The 21,544-nt window shown below is 34.4% G+C and overlaps 1 protein-coding gene across 2 annotated transcripts in view; it reads left to right on the forward strand.

Moving 5' to 3' along the window:
* The window catches only part of CPNE3 (copine 3), a 48,221-nt gene that overhangs the window by 24,749 nt on the left and 1,928 nt on the right, over positions 1-21,544 (forward strand). For both annotated transcript variants that reach the window (XM_063079123.1, XM_063079124.1), the window contains exons 6-15: positions 323-406; positions 2,472-2,561; positions 6,666-6,764; positions 10,040-10,126; positions 10,864-10,923; positions 11,465-11,598; positions 16,061-16,115; positions 16,195-16,246; positions 19,187-19,320; positions 20,394-20,630. In XM_063079123.1, the coding sequence (XP_062935193.1) occupies positions 323-406; positions 2,472-2,561; positions 6,666-6,764; positions 10,040-10,126; positions 10,864-10,923; positions 11,465-11,598; positions 16,061-16,115; positions 16,195-16,246; positions 19,187-19,320; positions 20,394-20,630 (1,032 nt within the window). The remainder of the gene's footprint in view (positions 1-322; positions 407-2,471; positions 2,562-6,665; positions 6,765-10,039; positions 10,127-10,863; positions 10,924-11,464; positions 11,599-16,060; positions 16,116-16,194; positions 16,247-19,186; positions 19,321-20,393; positions 20,631-21,544) is intronic.

Below are 21,544 nucleotides of genomic sequence, written 5' to 3' on the forward strand. Positions count from 1 at the left end.
CTATGTGAATGAAAATTGTTAATGGTGAAAAGCCAAAAACATATTTTATGGTCCATTTTCTCATATTTTAGAGCTATCATGTTTTTGAGAAGTAAGGATGTGATATGCAGGTTTATGAGCATTTATTACAAATACTGTAATAGTTTTCCCTAGTATATTTCAGCAAGTTTATAAGTTAGAAAAGAGATGGGATTTATATGTACCACCAATATACTGTACTATGGAGTTACAGATTTCAGGTGGTGGGTAATGTGCATAAAGTATGGACACACACGGTTTCAGAGGAGGATAAATGCTTTTTATTTGTTTGTTTTAAATGTAGGATTTTTTTGGAAAGTCAGATCCATACCTGGAATTCCACAAACAGACATCTGATGGAAACTGGCTAATGGTTCATCGAACAGAGGTAAATATCTGAATTTGAAAAGTAGGGTGGAGGTTTCTTTTTGAATTGTAATGATCTGAATTTTTTACGATTCTATATTTATAAAAATATTGATCTGAGTTCAGACTTATATACAGCCAGAGACTCAAGGTCAACATGCTCACATTTCTTCCTCTGAATGAGGAGGTACTGAAATGCTTAATTATTGTTATTCTGAAAAATTTTAAACACTATAAATACACTCCATGTATTTTTGTATGCCCCTCACCTAGATTATAGTGTGTGTGGTTACAACTGCACACACTTTTCTATCTCTGTGTCTCTCTCACACATACACATGTATATGTACACACTTATGCACACATATACTTCCCTTTTGCAAAACCATCCTAATGTGGGTTGCAGATATCATGACTCTTCACCTTTAAATGCTACAGCAGGCATTTCTCAAGAACACAGGCATGCTACACAACCACATCTGAAAAAATTAACATTGGTTTAGTAATACATTCAATATACCATTCATTCATCTTCATTTTGTCTGTTGACCCACACGTGTTTCATATAAATTTTGTTTTGTTTTGCTTTGTTTTGTCCAGGGTCTAGTCAAGGCTCATGTTTTGCATGTGGCTATTATGTTCCCAGTATAGGACTGTTCTTACCTCCCTTATACCTCCATGCCATTGAATATCTTGAATAATCAATACTACAATATCCAGCATTCTGTATTCTTCTGTTTCCTCACAACTAGATACAGATCAAACATTTCTGTCAAGAACACTGCATATGTACTCCTCTGCATTGCCAGGGTGTTCATGGTGTCAGGCTGTCCAGCATTGATGATGCCATGTGTGCCTACTTGGGTTAAGCTGGTGACCACCAGATCTCTCCATGATAAAGTCTCATTCTCTTTCCTTTGTAATTAATCAGTGACATGTGGTGTGATACTTGGAGACTGCATGAATTACCTGTTCTCCAGCATTTCCAATCGCAGTGGTTTTAGTATCCATTGATGATCCTTGCCTGTATTGAAAGCTATAAAATAATGATTTTTTTTCCTAAATCTTTGATCCCTTTTACTTATATTAGCAGGTATTTCTCTTTCATCTCTTCTCTCTTACTTTCTCTCCCTTTCTAGTATCATTGTAAATCATGGATTGTTATAACACCATGTATGCATTGTGTTATAATTCATTACTGTCATTATTTTTCCTGACCAAATTAATCCAAATATGACCAGGGAGAATTCTTTCAAATGGCTCCTGAGTTCTTTTAACATGACCCCTTTTGTCTTTAAGCATTTTTAAATTTTATGTTCAAGTATGTTCTCAGTTTACCTTGTATTTTCCTTGTCCCAGAGCTGGAATGAGCTATTTCTCTTAAGGAACTCTATTCCTGTAAGTCTGCCATAGTGGTTTCTTATTTTTTTGGCAGTAGGCTGGTATAGGGATCCAAACCCTTGACCTTGGTGTTATAACATTACGCTCTAACCAACTGTGCTAACCAGCCAGCCCCAGGGCGGTAGTGTTTAAACACTAAGATCTGAGTGCTAGATGTACTCATTGCTACTGGGATGTTATTACTTTTAGGTCTTCCAATGGACACAGCTGTGAGATACATATGTTTGTGTGTGTGTGTGTATGTATATATGTAAATATGTATACACTAATACTATATACAGTTTTAACATTTTAATCCATGAATTTAGACTTATATCTCCAATTCAAATCCAACAAAACAAGGTTCTTTCTCACCCTTTCTTATTCCATATTTGAGTCATCTGTGAATAGTTTCCAACAAAATCAATGATCTTCTGTGAGTTCTAAGTGTACCTTGTAAGAGGTGGATATGTTTCCCAAATAGTTTTCTTCTTTCCTCAAAATGTACCACAATTGGACAGTCTATTACATGTTTCATATAATGGTTGCATAATATTGTACTAGCTAGTTTTTCATTGAAATAGTTGAGTGGGTAAAGAGGTGAACGATGAATGGTGAGAGTGTAGCACGATCCTAAGAAAGGCAAAAGCAAAACATTAATGAGTTGGATGTTTTTCTGACAGATCTTTGAACCTTCATTTTTATAGGTTATTAAAAACAACTTGAATCCTGTTTGGAAGCCTTTTAAAATTTCTCTTAACTCCCTGTGCTATGGAGATATGGACAAAACCATTAAGGTAATTTGAAATTACATATATCTTATACATACATGAATACATACATGCTTACCTATTTTATAAAATTAATATATGAAACAGGATTTAAAGAAAGTAATGATATGACAGATACCTAAGAGCTGAATTTTATGTATATATAGTAATACTAAAATAGAAATGTCTTCTGGTAAGTAAAATACTTCAAAAGAGTAGGCAGGTTTGACTAATCTGTTGACCTAATACTTAATCGAACAGTGTAGTTTCTACTCTGCATTTTAAAAATTAAATGCCCAACTTAAATATTTTTCCCTTTTAATAAGATTCCTTTGCTCTGCGAATAGAAACCTTTAACTGCATTCTTAGCCTGTGGTCTGTCCCTTACAGATAAAAGCAGATATTATCCTAAGAACCCAGGGCTTCCTTCTATTCTTAGCAAGGGAGGAAAATAGTGGTAGCATTTCTGTCTCTTATTTGCAGAACAAGATTAATTCATTGAAAGCTTTTAGATGGCTTTAATTTTAGAGTGTCGGGGAAGTGGAGTGGGAACAGGGAACAGCAGAAGATGTTTCAGTGTTTGTTTTATTTAATGTTTTTATTTGTAGGCATTTATCTGTCCCACTGTCAAGTATTTTAAGACACTTTTTTTACTAGAGTCATTGTCTTTACATGATTCCAGTAAGAAGCCTTTCTTTTATGTTCAGAGGTCAGCAGACCAAGGTTTGTTGTTGTTGTTGTTTTGTAATTAATGTGGTGAAAGCAGGAAAGGTGATAATGTGGAACGAATACAGGGTTTGGAGTCAGACCGCAGTTCAAGTCTTGTCTTAGCCCTTTAACCAATAAAAGAGATATAGGGTAGGTAACTTAACTTCTTCACTTACATAATGGAAATAATAATTTCTACCTTACAAAGAAATAAAGATGAAATTAACAAAAGTGAAAATTTTGTAAACTGTTAAACACAGTAGAGATGCCATTATTATTGAAAACTGCTTTATTTCTGAGATCCATAAAAAAATCGTTCCCAGTTTGTAGAGAACTTTAAAAATCAATGTAAGTATAATTTGTATGGTGTTTCAAACAGCTGTGAAAATCTAGGTACAAAATATATAGTAGAAAAGTAGCTATAAAAAATTGCTTTTTGTTGTTATACCATATCCAGAACTTTTGCTTTTTACTTTAAAAATAGTAAGCATCATTAGATCTGAGAAGGCAGTAAAGTCTGGGGGAAAATTGCCTAAACCATAACTATTTGATTGTTTATAATGATATGTTAACAACCAAACAATGTTTTTTAAACTTTTTTGCTCACAGTGGTATGCTTACAGGGCTATTTTATTATAGTAAGTAAACTGATTTTCTGAGCTTTCTCTGATGAATGTTTTCCATTCTTAAAAGTTTCTCCATTTGTTTTTAACTATACACAACTTGGTTTGCCACGTCATCACTGACTATTTCTTTAGTTCTGTATTTCTTTGCAATATCAGGAAGCCATACAACTGTTATTCTTTTACTATTTGGAAATTGCTTACAGGCATAGAGAAGAGTTATAGAGCAAAGAGTTAGAATCCTCTGTAATTCCTTTGCTGCAATGTGTTATCACTCTAGCATGTATTATTTCCCTAAGATCAAGTGAATAAGAGAAATAATCATGCATGCTGCCACCTTGCCTAAAATGGGAATGCCTTATTGAATGTAGTGTTGTGTGGTGTGTGCATCCTTTTACATATACACATATGCATATATGTATATATGCATACATTTATTAGGTATGTGTGTATATGCATGTGGATATTATATATCCACATGCATATGTATGTTATGTAAATGAATCAAATGTATACGCATACGTTTGCACATTTACATACATATGCACATATTTATACATTATTATGCATACTGTTGTTTAAGCAGCCAGTAGTACTGGTCTTTGAATTCTTAAGAAGAGAGAAATTAAGTGATGCAAATCATCTTACCTCAAACTGTATCTGAACATATGCCAGCATTATAAATGTCATGTCTGCATTCAAGGGGACATCGGGGAGCTTCTCCTATATATATATTATAGTGAGTAACAGAGCTTTTAGTTTTAAAATTTCTTTTTTTTTTCCCTTGGTGATTGGCCAGTATGGGGATCTAACCCATGACCTTGGTGTTTTAGTGGCTGAACTCTAACCAACTGAGCTAACTGGCCATCCCTAAAAATATTTTTTTACATTTCCTGAAGTTTCATTCAGTCTAAACGTATGAACAGTTTTAGCCCTTCATGACATTCTTCTAAATAAAATCTTGGCTTTATGAAAGCTTAATCTTGTCTTAGATATAAATTGGTGTTCCCTGAATGCAAATCTAAAAATTAAAGTTATATTTGCCATAACTGAAAAATGTCTGTTAAAAAGAAAACAGGAACTTGGCCTGGCTGGCCAGCCTCCATGAAAACAAACACAAAACCAAAAAAATTGAACTTATTAAAACATTAAGATTGTTTTCTACTCTATCTAAATTTTACTTCCTCTAGAAAGAGATTATTAAAATGATTAATTTTCTTTTTTCTTGACATGTTATAGTCAGATAAGGGGCCTTTGGTTTAAAAATTGGATATTTAACATGTAGGCCAAAAGTCAAACTGTCAGACTTGGTCAGTGACCAAAGTGCTTACCAAGCATTTCTTTAAACAAATAAAATCCTTTACTGTTGCTCAAAATTGCAGTTCTAGATCTTGTCTATTATAATTGATTGATTGATTTTTAGTCTTCCTGAAGAATAATGAAAATGCAAATAAGGAATGAAGGAGTTTTGGTTATGATAAGCACTCAATTTATAGAACTAAGCAGAAAAACAAACACTTTGCCAAGTGAGCATATAAAAATTCCAAGCATTTAGCTTGGTGATTAAGATAACTTCGTGAAGGCAGATAGCAAGATGGAGCTGTCTGTTGGCTGAGGGTAAATGAAAGTTGCTTCTCAGTAACAAGCTTTTATTTTGAAGTACATGCTCTAGAAGGATTCAGAAGAGCCCTTAGCACAGCTTCACTTTACCAGTGTTGGTTATTGCACAAGGTATACCATCTTCTAAAACTTTTTATTTAATTCCTCCAAGTTTTGGTTCTGCAAAATGGGAATAATAGTAACAGGATTCCCGCTTTGTCTACCTCACAAGGCTATTTACAGAATGTGCACAGTATACATAATAAATGTTTACAGAAATGAAATATTCTGTTTTGAAATTATAAAGTACTATGAAAACATTGGTGTTGAATGTTCACAATCACTGTGGTCAGTTTTTAGCTTCCCTTGAGCACCTCTGCTTGCTAATAGTTCACGCCATGTAATTTTTCCTATTGCAAAGAATATTCTAATATTCTGGTGAATATTTACCTTTTTTGGCTACATCTGTCAATCTGGTAAATACTCTCATTTTTACTTTCAGCGAGAGAGCATTTAATAAGAACCATATCTAGACTAGAACCCACCCTGTCTTACATGGAAATAGAGTAAATATGATCCAGTATAGATACTTCCTCAGTGGATTCAGTACTCTTGCCCTGGAATTTTCCTTTTAATTGGAAGAGTTGTGATCCTCAGAACAATGTAAATCTGCCTTCATCATCTCCAACTCCAAGTACAAGCCTAGCCCCACCAGAATGCAGTTAATGAAATACATTTTCCATAATTCTAAATTATCTAGGATTTAATTATTTAATTTTAGCTGCCTAGGACATTGACTTCCTTTCTTTCTCCAGATAGTAGCTTCTAGCCATTGTATAGCGATAAGGTAAAGGAACAGATGAAAAAGGTGTAATTCCATTTTGCCCTTTATCAACACTTAATAGAGGGTGTAATCGAGGAGCTGGAAGCTGCTTGATGTGAATTTTAATAGTATTTGTTTTTCATCTGCCTGTGATTTATCTTAGAGCCCCATCACAAGGATAGCTAGGGTTTGAAAGTGTTTCAGTATTGCTGTTCTAGGAACTTAGTTCCTACTCCTCCAGGTAGGGACTGCATATTAAGCATTTAATTACATATTTTAATTAAAAGAGCAATTCTTGATAGGTCACATTTATTGCAGCCAATACTTTTTAATTAAATTATATTGATTTGTATGTATTTTTCTTATACTTAATTCCAGGTAGAGTGTTATGATTATGACAATGATGGGTCACATGATCTCATTGGAACATTTCAAACCACCATGACAAAACTTAAAGAAGCCTCCAGAAATTCACCTGTAAGTTATGTCTTTGTATTTGCATATACCTTACAGTTTGGCTGTGTATTTATTATTTCATTTTTTTTCCCCTTGGCATAGCAAACAGTTTACCATGTTTTACTCTATATTGCATAGTACTCTGAAATCTCTGGGTTTTATTTGTTTAGCAAACAGATAATCCAAAATTCCTACTTGGGGTATGAGTTTTGTTGAGCACATCATGTAACAGTTACCAGTGTCAGGTGAGAATCCTCCAACTACGTGGAGGATTGCAAAGATCATCACAATGTCAGTCACTAAGAATAGAAATCCAAGCACTTTTGCCCATTGTCTCTTGGTATTAGAGTCACCAAGGCAAACACAACACAGTCAAGTACCAGATGGAACAACGCTTTTCTCACATTGAGAAGATACAGGGCAAGATCAGCTTCAGTAGAGAGTATAGGTCCCCCATGGCTGGCAAGTCCCTCCAGCAGCCAATGCAGGGCACTTGGCATATGTGTATCCTTCTGGTGTTGCAGCACAAGGACTCCACCGCTCCCCTGTAGAGTCTGAAATACTGAAAGCTGGGGGTGAGCCTGAGAGTTGTTGACACACAGGCTTAAGCAGAACAAAAGAGCACTCACTGAGCCTGAACCTGCGAAGGTATTCCACATAAGGCTGTGAGGACTTTTATCTCTTTGTAAGGAAGTGTTCCAGGCCCAAGACAGGTGACTACACCCGTGAGACTGTTTCTCAACACGTTTACTTTTTTATTTAGAGGTTTGGCTGCTTTTGGCTTAAGACAGCAAATATGGTTTGCTGAAAATCCTTAGTTTTAATGTTTTTGGCATTTCACTGGTCACAATAATTAATACCTACAACACTGGACAAATATCTGGGCTTGAATTGTATACATTCATGCTACTTTTGAACAGGCATTTACAATCTGCCCTCTAACTCTTCTCTCTGACTTGTCCTTACCAAAGAGAAGGACAAAGGTGTAGTTCGTGGTATTTGAAATTATATATTATGCTGCCATCTAATGGCACTGACTTTAAGATCTTTTGGCTGCTTTAACTACATACTGTTTATTATTTAGCATCTCAGCATATTTCTGAGAGTGCTTCTGAAACTCTCTGTCTAAACTACTGTGGCCAAAAACCTGTTCCAGAGTGTTTTATTTACCTTTCTAGTTTGAATACATTTTAAATTCTTTTTGTAGCTTACTTATAACCAAATAATATGAATTGTTTATTCGTTGTTTAAAGACCTGAATAATGCTCATGAATAGAACGTTTTCTTTTGAAAATACAAACATAGTGTTTAAGAGGTAAAAGATTATGTTCAGGTGAGAAGGTCTATTTTACCTAGCCATGTAAGTGAGGTGACCTAAAAAAGACACTGATAATTTTAGATCAAAACTTAAAAAATGAAATGAATAAATAAAACTCATGAACCATTTGTTTTAAATAACTGGAAGAAATGAGTTTTAAACAAACATAATAGGACTCGAATTTTCAGTAGGCCATATAGTGATCTCCAGTCCTGTCCCTACTCCTGATCACGAAGCCCAGGTATTATCATAGCCTGTATAGAAATGCTTGTGTGGAGTAGAAGACTTCAAATCACATGTAATGGTTTAAATGCAAAGATTGAATTGGCTTTGAGTAAACAGTTTTGAATTAAAACAACAGAAAAATTCAGCTATAAATATTCTATTTAAGGATTTTTTTTAAAAGGGCAGAACTAATGCAAAATGACAAAAGTCTGAACCCTTAAAATAAAGCCCACTACCTAAAAGAGCAAAGTATGGAAGAGTGACCTGGAATTGTTTTTTTCCAGAATCGGTAAATGACCTGCCTTTAGAAGATAATGAACTAACAGCTATATAATGCTCCTGGATTATGTAAAGTATTATACTATACCGTATAATACTTTATGGATCATGTAAAGCTTTCCTAAATCCACTTAACTTGACCCTTCCTTTCCCCTATGACAGATAAGCTTTTAATGTTACTGCAGTGACAAAGTTTACCCAGGGGCAGGGCCATGTCTTATCATTGTTGTGTTCACAGTGCCTACCTAGCAAGGTGCCTGCCATTTGACACTCTGTAAAGTGTGAATGAAGTGAGATAATCCAGGCTTTTTTCAATGGGAATTCTGTTTAGGGCATTTCTGCATCTCTAATACTCAATAATTAAGATTTATGATTATGACTGAGACTGGCAAGTACTGAACCATCAAGAAACTTAACATAATTTTATTTTGCATTATTGTGTCAAGTGTACTTTTTTTTTTTAATACTCTTTTTTGGAGGGTAAGGGGGTGGGCAGCGGCTGGCCAGTAAGGGGATCTGAACCCTTGACCTCGATGTTACAACACTGCAGTCTAACCAACTGAGCTAACCGGCCAGCCCTTCCAATGTATATTTTAAAGTTTGATTCTTACAAAATTATCAGTGACTGTCTGAAATACCTAAGTGGCTTTCTGTTAAACAGAAGAGGTGACTTATCAAGTATTCATTGAGTGTCTCTTTTGTTCTTATTATTAGGCAAGACAGTGAAAATTCAAAAGTATGAAAGTATAAGTTAGAGGTGATTATATCCTAGGTGTGAAGAAAAAACTAAATGAAACAATTGAGAATAATAAAGAGTATATAACTAAATTTTATGTGGTTGTAGAAGTTTAAGGAGATGGATGGAGATGAGAGAAGTTTAGAACAGTAGTGGAAATTGTACAGGAGGAAAACTGAATCCAAGCCTTAAAGATGGGTAGGTGGATATGTGGGTAGGAGCTGGACAGGAAGACCATTCTGTTTGGGGGAAGGAAATAAAAAGGAGAAGGTGTTAGATATTGATCTATTTCTAACATGTATTCCCAGTGGAAAGAGATGATCTTTGCTGTATATTTGACCATAGGGTTGGGCTTCATATATGATATTAGGTTTTTCCTTCTTTTCTTAGCAGCATATTTTTTTGTTCTTTGCGTTGGTAACAGCTAGGAGTAGTATTTTATTTCCTTTATTATAAAGAAGAAAGATTATTACTTGGAGCATTTGGAAGGAAATTACCTACAGAGGCAAAATTTATACTTGGGAATATTTTAAAAGTATGCAATTTTACAAGTGCCTTAATTGTTGGAAATTTAACTGATAAATATTTCACATACTTAATGTATTATGTAATTGTTTCAGAGTTTTATTTTGCAATAGATCTAATCAGTAGGTGGTTTGATTCCAAGGGAAAAAAGTCATTCATTTGCATTTCTTATATTGCTAGTAAAAATTAACATTTTGTCTTCTCTTCCTACAGATTGAATTTGAATGCATAAATGAAAAAAAGAGGCAAAAGAAAAAAAGCTACAAGAATTCAGGTGTTATTAGTGTGAAACATTGTGAGGTCAGTTGGCCTTGGCCACTTATAATGTTTTCAGATCACATTTTGTGTTCTTCTGTCAGTCTGCTTTTTATCAAATACTTGAATTTTAGGCAGTTGAAAATCACTTAACATCTGGTCACCTTTAGAGAAAAGAGTAGAGTAGGAAATAGTAAAGAAATCTTTCCCAGTAGCTTCACTTCCAAGGTATGACAACTTTTTACCAAAGAATAAGGAATATTAAAGTTTTTCATTATCTTAGGAAATGTGAAGCATCATTGTATCTTCCCATCCCATTAGTGGAAATGGCCTGACCCAGTGCATCTATCTTGGCCATAATTTCAAGATGAGATACTATGGGTGGAGGGAAAAGGCCAAGATTTCTTACATTGAATGAGTGGGTTTTTTTGATTGTTGTTGCTTGCTTTTGTATTTTTTAAGAATCTTGATTACTTTGCTTATTAAAGCTCTCAACATATTGGACTCATTACTTAACTTTTAAAACTTAAAGTGAGTGTATTTTATCTTTGGCCATTAATATTCTAATCTTAACATTGCTGTAATTATCTTGAAATAAAATCTTTTAGATTCATGACATGTAGAACAGTGATGCCTTAAAACATGAATACAGGGGTGATTTCCACATGTTTATATCATGTGCTATTCAGTTTACAAACTCTTAAAAACATATGCCAGAGAGCTTTTTTGTTTTTCATATATAGTAAGAGTTTTAATATTAACAGTTTGCTATTTGTTTTTAGGTTACAGTAGAATGCACATTCCTTGACTACATCATGGGAGGATGTCAGCTAAATTTTACTGTAAGTAGCACACTGAATTTTTCAATGTAGGCTGTAACGTTGCTTTTTTCTCCATTTCACAGTACTTTTTCTTTTACTGCAAAACCGACTTTGTGACTAAATTTACACAGTATGCTTAGTATGGTCTCCTCAGAGACCTCAGATCAGAGACCTCAGTCTTGGTTCATCATTCAGCTCTTGGCTTTGTTGACGAGATCTCTTCCTCTTGAGAGAAAGCAGATAAGTACAAACCAGTGTTTATCCTGCAGTTATTTGAGGCATAGAAAGCAATAGTCAAACAAACCTACAAAAACAACCCTTAAGTCTTAAGCCATGGGTATAGTAATTCATGATTTAAGATATTTAGAAAAATAGGAACAGCAGGTTCTTTCATGTTAATTATTTAACTAATCATTTAGGGAAATACTAGGAGGCATTTGTTAGGAAATAGCAGTAGCAGGCTCCAGAATGAACGTTGTCTCTCGTCTCCTGAAGTTTTCCTGGACATCAAAGCACAGGCGTCCCTTCCTTCTTCGTAAAGGCCACAATTTTTATTTGGCAGGTGGGAGTGGACTTCACTGGCTCCAATGGCGACCCAAGGTCTCCGGACTCCCTTCATTACATCAGCCCCAATGGTGTTAATGAGTATTTGACTGCCATCTGGTCTGTAGGACTGGTCATTCAAGATTACGATGCGTGAGTATGGCTTTGGAAAATCTAAAATACTTGCTTTCATAATTTTCCAGAAAGGGCACTTTCTGTTTCACCAGCTAGTACTCTAATATAGGTGATAAGATGAAGGTTTTGAGGGGGAATAGCTTTCTCCATAACATTTTTCTATGTCTTATATTTTCTATTTTTCTCTTTGTGACAATCTTGGTGTTTACCTTTGATTTCTAATCTCTTGCTGTGAGTAGTTATAATGTATTATATATAGCTTGCTTATTTAATAGCTGACTTAAGTAAGCAAGGCTCATGTTTCTTTGATATGGTTTGCTTGGGGTTTATTCATTAAGGATAAGTTGTATGTGTGATTGAAGTCCAGATGACATGTTTTGTAAAATTAGTAAAAAACTGTTTCTTAACATTTATTTCCTTGGCAGTTGTCAAATTATTTTTTTAATGGTGACTTTTAACGAGTGCTAAAGGATAACTTGATCTAATTGCTATAAAATATTCTGAATGGATTCTCAATGGTTAGATTTTGAATAGATTAATTGGTCCTCTTGAAGGTTTACTAAATAACAGAAAAAATCTGCATTAGTAATGTTTTTTGGATCTATTAGAGCACAAAATAAATTTTCACTAGTTTTCATTTATTATTATTGTATGATAAAAAGCTCTGATATACTGATGGAGCTTTTCATTAATCTGTCACAGCACTTAAAAAAGTGAAATTTTCAGGCAAATGCAAACAAATCTAAAGCAAAGGTGGAAATTCCAATATCAGACTAGTAAACTAAAGGCAAAAATCATTAACTATAATAAAATGTTACTTTATAGAACACTTTGTTAATAATCCAAAATGAAAATAACCATGGACAAGTTTAATAAGAGAAAAATCGAAGTATTCCTAGTATAAATAGCTAGAAATATAATAAAAAGATCTCAAAATAACACAATTGTAATGTGATTTTTATATAAAGAGTAAAAAATTTGTAGAGTTGCTTTCTCAGACTGCCACCTGAAAGTTAATAACAAAAGGATAACTAAAGATAATTTACCACATAGAAATCAAAAAACTTTTAAGTAGTTCTTAAAGAACTACTTAAGGAAATCAAAGTGTAATAATAGTCTATCTAGAAATTAAGGACAATGAGAAGACTGTACATGGTCCTGTCTCTGTAAAGGAAAATTTCTGGCTTTACGTGCTTTTATTTTTAAACAAGAATAATTGAATATAAAGGAACTAGCTTTTTAACAAAATAAAATTAAAGAATAGGAAGAAAAAAATAAAGACATAATAATATCTCCACTCCCACTGCTTCACTTGCCTTCAAAAAAAAAAAAAGTAGATTCCATATACATGTTAGCTACTCTGTGCCAGGGACAATTTAAAGTACTTTCTACGTAATGTTCATCTAATGCTCATACTTTGCTGTGAGATGGGTGCTGTCATCTGCCTTGTGGAGGTGAGAAAACTGAGGCACAAGGGACTAAGAAATTGTCCAGAGTCACTCAGCTGGTAACTGGCAGAGACAGAATTGAGCCTGGGATGTTGGGCTCTGGAGACATGCTCTTGTAGTAATGATTTGGAAAGTTTAAAGAAAAGCCACCAAATTGATAAGAAATGATTCTTTGCAAGTTCAACAGAATTTAGACCCACCTTTGGCAACACTGACCTCCAAGAAAGAGAGAAAACATACATAGAATATTAGTAACAAGACAAAGACTATAAGCATAAATTCAGGAAAAAAAAACCCATAAAAGTTATTTTAATACTCTGCAAAACCTTATGCTATTACATTTGAAAATCTGGATTAAAGGATGATTTTTTAGGAAGCTGTAAATTAGCAAAATTGACTCAAAGAGGCAGAAAACTTGAACAGACCAGGAACTGTGGGAAGAATAGAACAGGGAGTCAAAGAGCCACCCCTCACTCCTCACAAAGGCACCAGGCCATGAAAAATTTCATAATTCTAACAAATATTATGATACGGAATGAATTCAAACCTAAAAGGATCAACAAAAAATATTAGAAAGTAGTGAGAGTTCTGAAAGGTAGGCAGATACAACATGAATGAGCTTGGAGAAAATTGTATTAAGTGAAATAAGCCAGGCACAGAGGGAAAAATGCCACATGTTCTCATTCATAAGTGGGAGCTAAGAGAGAAAGAAGGAAGGAGAGAAAGACCACAGTGGTGTGTTGAACTTGCAGAGGGAGAGAACTTACCCAGGGTTCCTGGGGGTGGAGGTGGGGAGGGGGAGGGAGGTTGGGCAGAGGTTGGGGAAAAAAAAATAGAATAGAAATTGGGTATTTCTCCTATCTGGCATTGAAACATTTTAGTAAACCTGAAAAAAATCAACAATTTCTCTCTAGCCAGCAATAGCTGATTAAAAAAATTTTAGTGAATAAAAGTCACAATTAATAATGCAATAAAAAATGAAAATAAATTTAGAAAAAGGTCTAGGATTTTTAGTGAGGAAAACTACAAAATTGTACTGAAGGACAAAGAAGGAAACTTGTTTAAATGGAAAGATATATCATGATTTCTACATAGGAAGATGTCATAATAATGACGTAAAGTGTAAAATTTCTCCCTGAATTAATCCATTTTAATTATAATTGCAATGAAACTCTGACAAAATGATGCTTAACATTCTCTAGAAGGAAAAATGGATTAAAATAGCCAAGAGATTTTTCATAAGAAAAGAAAGAAATGAAGAGAAATTTGCTCTAGCGTATATTAAAAGTTACTTTAAAGTTATCCTAATTAAGAGTATAGAACTAGTACATGGACAGTAGAACCAAACAAGCAGTTTAGAAATAGACCCACATGTATATAGAATTTAGTATACAGTATAGATGGCATTTTAGATAGGGGAAGGGGTTGTAAAAGCTGTCAAACTGCATAAGAATTGAATTTGCATCCCTGACTCATACCTGTACATGCTAGGATAGTATTCTGTATAGATTAGAATATAGACCAAACTGCTGAAATGGACACCCCAAATCAAAGTGGCTTCTACAAAATAGAGGTTTATTTCTCTTTCATGTTGCATGTCCAAAGGTAAATAGTTCAGGATCGATAGGGCAGTTCTGCCATTTTTAATTCATAGCTTCCATCCCTGGGTCCTAGGCAGCTGCTGTGGTTCTCATCTTGTCTAGCCTGTGGGAAGAGGAGAAAGGGACCTGGGAATGCATGTGCATTCTCTTTGAGGGGTATGGTTCAGAAGTGGCTGACAAATCACGTCTACTCACATCTCCTTGGCTCGACCCTAGCCACCTGACCTCTTCCAGCCCAGAAAAGCTAGGAGGTGTAGTCTCTAGCTCAGGTGTTCTATTATTAAAGAGAGAAGAGATATTCGTGGAGAGCAGCAGTTTCTGCTTCATTTCCTATTCCAAAACACTTTCCACATGAATTAGAAGTTTAATATCAAAAACAAAACTTGAAAGTTCAAGGAGAAAATATATGTGAATTGTTTATAATGTAGTGAGGAAGGCCTTGAAGCAAGATGGTGAAGGCAGAAATCATGAAAGAATTTTTGTGTTCACATTCATTAATGTTAAAAACTATGAAAGGGAAGATTTTTAAACAAAGTTAAAGATAGACTATAAACTGGGAAAGATATTTCTGACATATCTATCTATCTATCTTCAATGCAAAAAGCACCATTAAGAATTTATATAAACGGGCTGGCTGATTAGCTCACTTGGGATAGTATGGTGCTGATAACATCAAGGTCAAGAGTTTGGATCCCTGTCCAAAAAAAAAAAAAAATTAGTATAAAAAGACTATCCCTAGCTGAAAAATGAGTATGTTCAGTACAGTGTTTATTATGGCAGAACACTGACTATTAGTTGGGAGAGAATATCCATACAGTGAATACTTAGCAGTTATTGACATGATGTTATATATTCAAGTCTACTGTCCCTGTCTCTAAACCCTCACAGTCAAATATTCATACATTTTGCTGCAGAAACCTGAGAGTTTTATGATATGTGGCATTTCTACCATGTTTCTGTGGCCAAATGTATGAATATTTATATTAAGTGGCATAAATAAAAGTTATAAATAACCTAGTTGAGTCAGGTTTTGCTGCCAAGTGAGTTTGCTGTAAACTAATGAAAAAATTTGTGGTTTTTAGGGTTTTATGGATTTATTTACACATTTGTTCAGTGAAATGATGCACAAGATTTAACTGGAAAATAGTGTGTTGTGAAACACAAATATGAACTCCATTTTTATAAAATATATACAGAGAAACATTTTTCTTTGTCAATGCACAGAAAAATATTTAGATTGAGAGTTGTCAAATGTTAACATTGGTTCTCTCTGGCAGTTATTATGGGTAATCTTTGCTTTATCTTTATACTTTTCTAAGATTTTGAAAATCTTTTTTGAAATGAGCTCTTAATTGATTATATTGTGAGTGAAGATAAAGCTCTTAATATTTTGAAAAACTGTATTTCTCTTTTTTCAAATTTTCTTTTTAGTGATAAAATGTTTCCAGCTTTTGGTTTTGGAGCCCAGATACCTCCTCAGTGGCAGGTAAGGGAAAATCTCTTATTAAAGCTTTACGTCCTAGAAAAGCAAAACAGATCTCATCAGTTCTTTCATCTTTTAACAGGTATCACATGAATTTCCAATGAACTTTAATTCATCCAGTCCCTACTGTAATGGTAAGTTATAAAATAAATATGAAGACTTTAAAATGAAAACCTCACTAGTCTTCGTTACTTTTTTTTTTTTTTTTTTTTTGTGATTTAAAACTATTCAAACTCTGTCTCTGCATTTTGTTTTGTGACATATTTAACCTTCTGGTGTATAAGGTAGAAGAAATGCACCAGGTTGGTGGTTAGGGTGGTAGTGACAATTATGGAACAGATCAGTATTATGATGATGATGAAGGTTGTAGGCTAAATTCTTGTACCTTAAGAGGTTTAATAGGACAAAAAAGGTCTCACTCAGTATTGCTAGTAGATCAATAAAAATAATCATATATTAAAAGTGTTTTCACGTGTAAGTTGATTTTAAAATAAACCTTCAATAAAATGAGTTATTCAGTATACAGATCTTTTAGAGCTTTTTTTCAGAGTAGCAGTCACTCTCCACAAAGAAAAAGTGTCTGGCATCTAATTACCTGTTGCTCACATAGTGTTCTGTAAGAAGATGGGGTGGGTGGAAGGATCAATGAATTGAGCTTCTATAGAAGCTTTGCTCTGGGTAAAGAGCAGGAGGCAGCATTTGTCTTTCATTTCACATTTTTCTCAAATATGTACCTCAAATATCCAAGTGCTTCCTCCTTTTTACCACATTGAACAGTCAACCTAAAATGCCAAATCTCCCACTAAATTATATAAGACTAAACAGTTTGGAGGAGGAAAAGTAGGTGTGGGGGCAGAGATGTTATTTAAAATTCTAGACAATAAGCTAATTTTCTGCAAAGGGTCCATTTGCAATTACAAAATGTATAGCTTTCTAACAGAAAAAGGTGTTCTTTCCTTCTCTTCCTAAACAATATTCATAAGATAGAAGAGCATGAACATTTTGTTGGGGGCAGCTTGCATTAGGCTTTTCTCCTTTTTTTTCCCATTTTTCCCATATTAATTCAGTGTTTCTTTGAGGCTCTTTTGGTGGCTGGTTGTGACCTCTTTTATCACTAGCCATTTGAAACTGAGAATATTATTCTTTTCAAGAAATGTGCTTCATGCTTATGATGAAATTGGAATAATTTTGGGGAATTGTTGTAATCAGGTTTCATTTATTGCAAATGAATATGGATGACTTATGTGATAATTTATTTTAGAAGTTTGTTTACTCTGTGAGTAATATAAGCCCATTTCTGGGCTATTCACCAAATGTAGCTTTTTTACTTTTGGTTAGAGTCTGGAAAAAGAATCAGTTTGGTTTTAGACAAAAGAGATACAATCTTATTCTAAGGCAAGGAAATTTAACCCCTTTTCCTAATTAATCATTGAACTTACTTGCCTAGAAATATCATGTCTCACTTGTTTCTTTAATGCAAAGGAAGAATTTTGGCATAATTCAGTTTTAGTTGAAGAATTGAAGGCTATTGATATTTGTAAAGAAATCTAATTAAATCAATTGTTTATACCATGAGATTGAAAAGCAAACTAAAATCTTAGAAATGGAAGAAAATATTATTATTATTGCAATTATGGGCTCAATTTTTCTCCAGTGTATGTCATTGCAGTGAGAGATCTTGCTGCTAGCTGATATTAATGTTATTATTTTTATTACTACTGGACTGACTCCCAGTTACATGCAACTTATGCATGTAAAATCACCTCTGCATATGAATTAGTTATGTCCTTAAAGGTTGTTCATAAAACTACTTGTTCCTATGTTCAAAGTCATTAAGAAGAGTTTATTGGAACTCTTAAATTTGAAGAGGGTAGTGTTGGTCTTATGAAGCTTTTAAACCAAGTATATGCTTCTCTTCCTTGTTGATCTGTTCTCTAGGACATTTTTAAAGCAAGAGACCTGTTTTGGTTTACATTAAAAGCTTTTTATAGTATATTTCTGTGATGATCTCAGCAAGTATTATGGGGAATTCTTTAGGATTTCTAGTATCCTACTTGTATTCTGAACACTATGATATTAATGGCAGATTCAGCAGGTGTCTACATGGGATACGAGTTTCATCAGCAGTGCTTTTACCAGGAATGCCAGTCAACTTTCACTAGGTTGTGCTATTGTAATAAACAATCTCTAAATCTCAGTGGCTCATAATGATAACTGTATTTCTTGCTTACTTTACATGTGGCTAGACTGCAGCTTTGCTCCATGTTTCTTATTCTGAGAGTCAGGCTGAAGAAACAGTACCTGTCTGGGATGTGCTGCTCCCCTGGCAGAAGGAAAGAGCAAGACAGCTGGAGAAAACAGGCAGTAGTCCCTAAAACATCTGCTTAGACAGGGATGTCATGTGCATTCACATGCTTCGGTCAAAACTGGTCAAATGGCACTGTCCCACTTTCTAACACTCCAGCAGGTCCAGGGGCAGTACCCACTAAACAAACACATTAGTGCTTCTGCAGCAAAATGTGATAAATAACCTGGAAGTGAGTATTTGGAACTAATGCAGTCTACTTTCTACCATGCTTAACCTTTAAGTTATTGAAGAAATACTTGCATTAATTAATTAACGAGAATTAATATTAGGTTTCTAGCCGTCTTGAATTTTTATAGAATCTCTGGCCATATACATAAATGGTTTTTCATTTTATCAGTTACTTTTTCTTCTTATCATTTGTATGATGCAGCACCTTTTCTATGGTTCTTTTTCCATCAGAGTCACATTCCCAAAACACAACAAAATTAAGCACAAATGTAACAACTCTACTGTAGACTAATGAATAATTTGACTGAGATGAGAATAATAATGAATAATTTGTCTTCTACTGAGGAAGGGCAGAGTTTACAGGTTTTTGCAATTGAGCATAGCTGTGGAGCTTCGTGATATGTAGCTCAGATGAACTCCTGAAGATAGAACTTTTGACTATTTAAGGCACTATATGTTGATATATAATTAAATTAGCCAGTATTGTGAATAAACACATTGTGCTTGAGAATTTTTAATACTGCTTTTTTTGGTCTAGGAATCCAAGGCATTGTAGAGGCATATCGTGCCTGTCTTCCTCAGATAAAACTCTATGGACCAACTAATTTTTCTCCAATCATAAATCATGTGGCCAGGTTTGCTGCTGCAGCCACACAACAGCAGACAGCTTCTGTAAGTGCTCTGTGGCCAGGGGATGGGAAGAATCTAGATTGGTGCCATTTTTCTGTTTATTTGGTCTGTTGTGAACAAAGTCAATGCAAGAAGCAATGATACAATCATCCATGGTTTGGAAGTGACATCTTTTGTTGTTACATTAATGAGCATCAAATACAAGACAACAACAAAACAACACCTGCATTCATGAGTCTTTTCTCGTCTTTTAAATTAATTTTCTTAGGTTCTACCAAAAAATAAAGGCTATCTACTTTTTGAAGTAGACTTAACAGATTAAGGCTTGAGAAGACTTAGCTGTTGTAGGATTTCTTACTGCCCTCTTTAATGTCCTAGGAAGTTTGAATTAGCTAACCATTACCTATTTGACCTTGGGTATCAAATCTCTTAATTTCAGTATACTCAGAAGTAAGATGAGCCTTATATAGTTGTTGAAAGAGTTAAATAAGATAATTCATATAAAGTGCACAGTGCCTGGGTCAGAGTAAATACTCAGCACATTATAAATCTTATTTTAATTCTAGACTTAAATTGTGCAAAAGATGGAGTCACAACTTTGTGTAACATTTTACTACTCTTTGAAAGTTTTATCAGAGATGACAACTGACAGAAAGATTTCCCCTCTGAAACCATATCCGTTTTTTAAAAGTGTATTTTAGTTTGGTAAACAATTCTGCTACTTCCGTACTTACTTGATCTTTTGAGAATAGAGTTGCCACTTTCTCTCTTGATTGATACTTTGACATAATTTAATACTTCAATTAAATTAAAGTGTTTATTCCTATGTTTACTGAAAGGTTAATCTCTGACATTTAGATGCCTTGCTTCCGTTTTGCCAACCTTATTTTGTGGTCTGCTGCACTTTTAATGAACTTGCAGTTTTTGTAAGTGTCAATTTCCTTGTCAGCAGAGAATCTTAGAATATTTTATGTAGATGGTATCCTGAGTAGCAACTGGCAAGGAAAATGAGCAAGAAAGAGACTGAATGACTCATCAAGGTAGAGATGTCATTAACCAATGTTTTTATTTTGGAGCTTGACCTGCTCAGTGGACACACTTTCTTTTTTTGGCAGCAATATTTTGTGCTGTTGATCATTACTGATGGTGTGATCACAGATCTTGATGAAACCAGACAAGCTATAGTTAATGCTGCCAAACTGCCTATGTCCATCATCATCGTTGGAGTTGGAGGTGCTGACTTTAGTGCCATGGAGTTTCTGGATGGTGATGGTGGAAGTCTCCGCTCCCCATCAGGCGAAGTGGCCATCAGAGACATTGTCCAGTTTGTGCCTTTCAGACAGTTCCAGAATGTGAGTACCATTCCTCTCTATTCAAACACTAAGGTGATCAAACACAGACCTTTGCCAGTCCAATACCAAGCAGTTGATTAGGTGTGAAGGGTTAGAGGATATGTGAATGATGTCCTTTTTCCACAAAAGAGCTCTGATTGGATTTGGCAGTGTTGCTTCAGGACATATATTTGTGTGCTTCTTGCAGTCTATGTGATAAATTGTTAAAAATTGCATTACTGTGAATGTCTTAAGATATATTTTATCTTTACCTTTGTAACAATAGGAAAACACTCTATACAAGTATATGCTGAATTTATTAAGCTGGAAGTTGGTTTGATGAAAATCCCTCAGGAAACTTTTATTCAGTTTACTCACTGGTAACATCTTGCAAACTATAGTACAAAATCATAACCAGGGCTTTTTTTTTCTTTCCTTATGGCTGGCCAGTACAGAGGTCTGAACTCTTGACCTTGATGTTATTAGCACTTTGCTTTCCCAAGTGAGCCACTGATCAGTCCACAATGAGGGTGTTTACATTGATATAATTAAGATACATCACCACAAGGATCCCTTATGTGTCCCTTTTATAGCCACACCTACTTCTCTTCTACCTCTACTCCCTCCTTAATTCCTAAAAACTACTAATCTGTTGTCCATTCCTATAATTTTGTCATTTCAACAATGTTGTGTATTTCATCTTTGTCATTATTTGTAAAAAAAAAAATAAGTTATATAAATGGAATCATACAATATGTAACCTTTTGGGATTGGCTTTTTTCATTCAGCCTAATTCTCCCCAGAGTCACCCAAGTTGTTGCATGTATTCCTTTTTATTGCTGAATAGTATTCCATGGTATAGGTGTACCAGTTTGTTTAATCATTTGCCCACTGAGGGACATCTGGGTTGTTTCCAGTTTTTGTCTGTTATACAT

This window comes from Cynocephalus volans, chromosome 15, assembly GCF_027409185.1.
Source record: "Cynocephalus volans isolate mCynVol1 chromosome 15, mCynVol1.pri, whole genome shotgun sequence".
In the NCBI taxonomy this organism is placed as follows: Eukaryota; Metazoa; Chordata; class Mammalia; order Dermoptera; family Cynocephalidae; genus Cynocephalus; species Cynocephalus volans.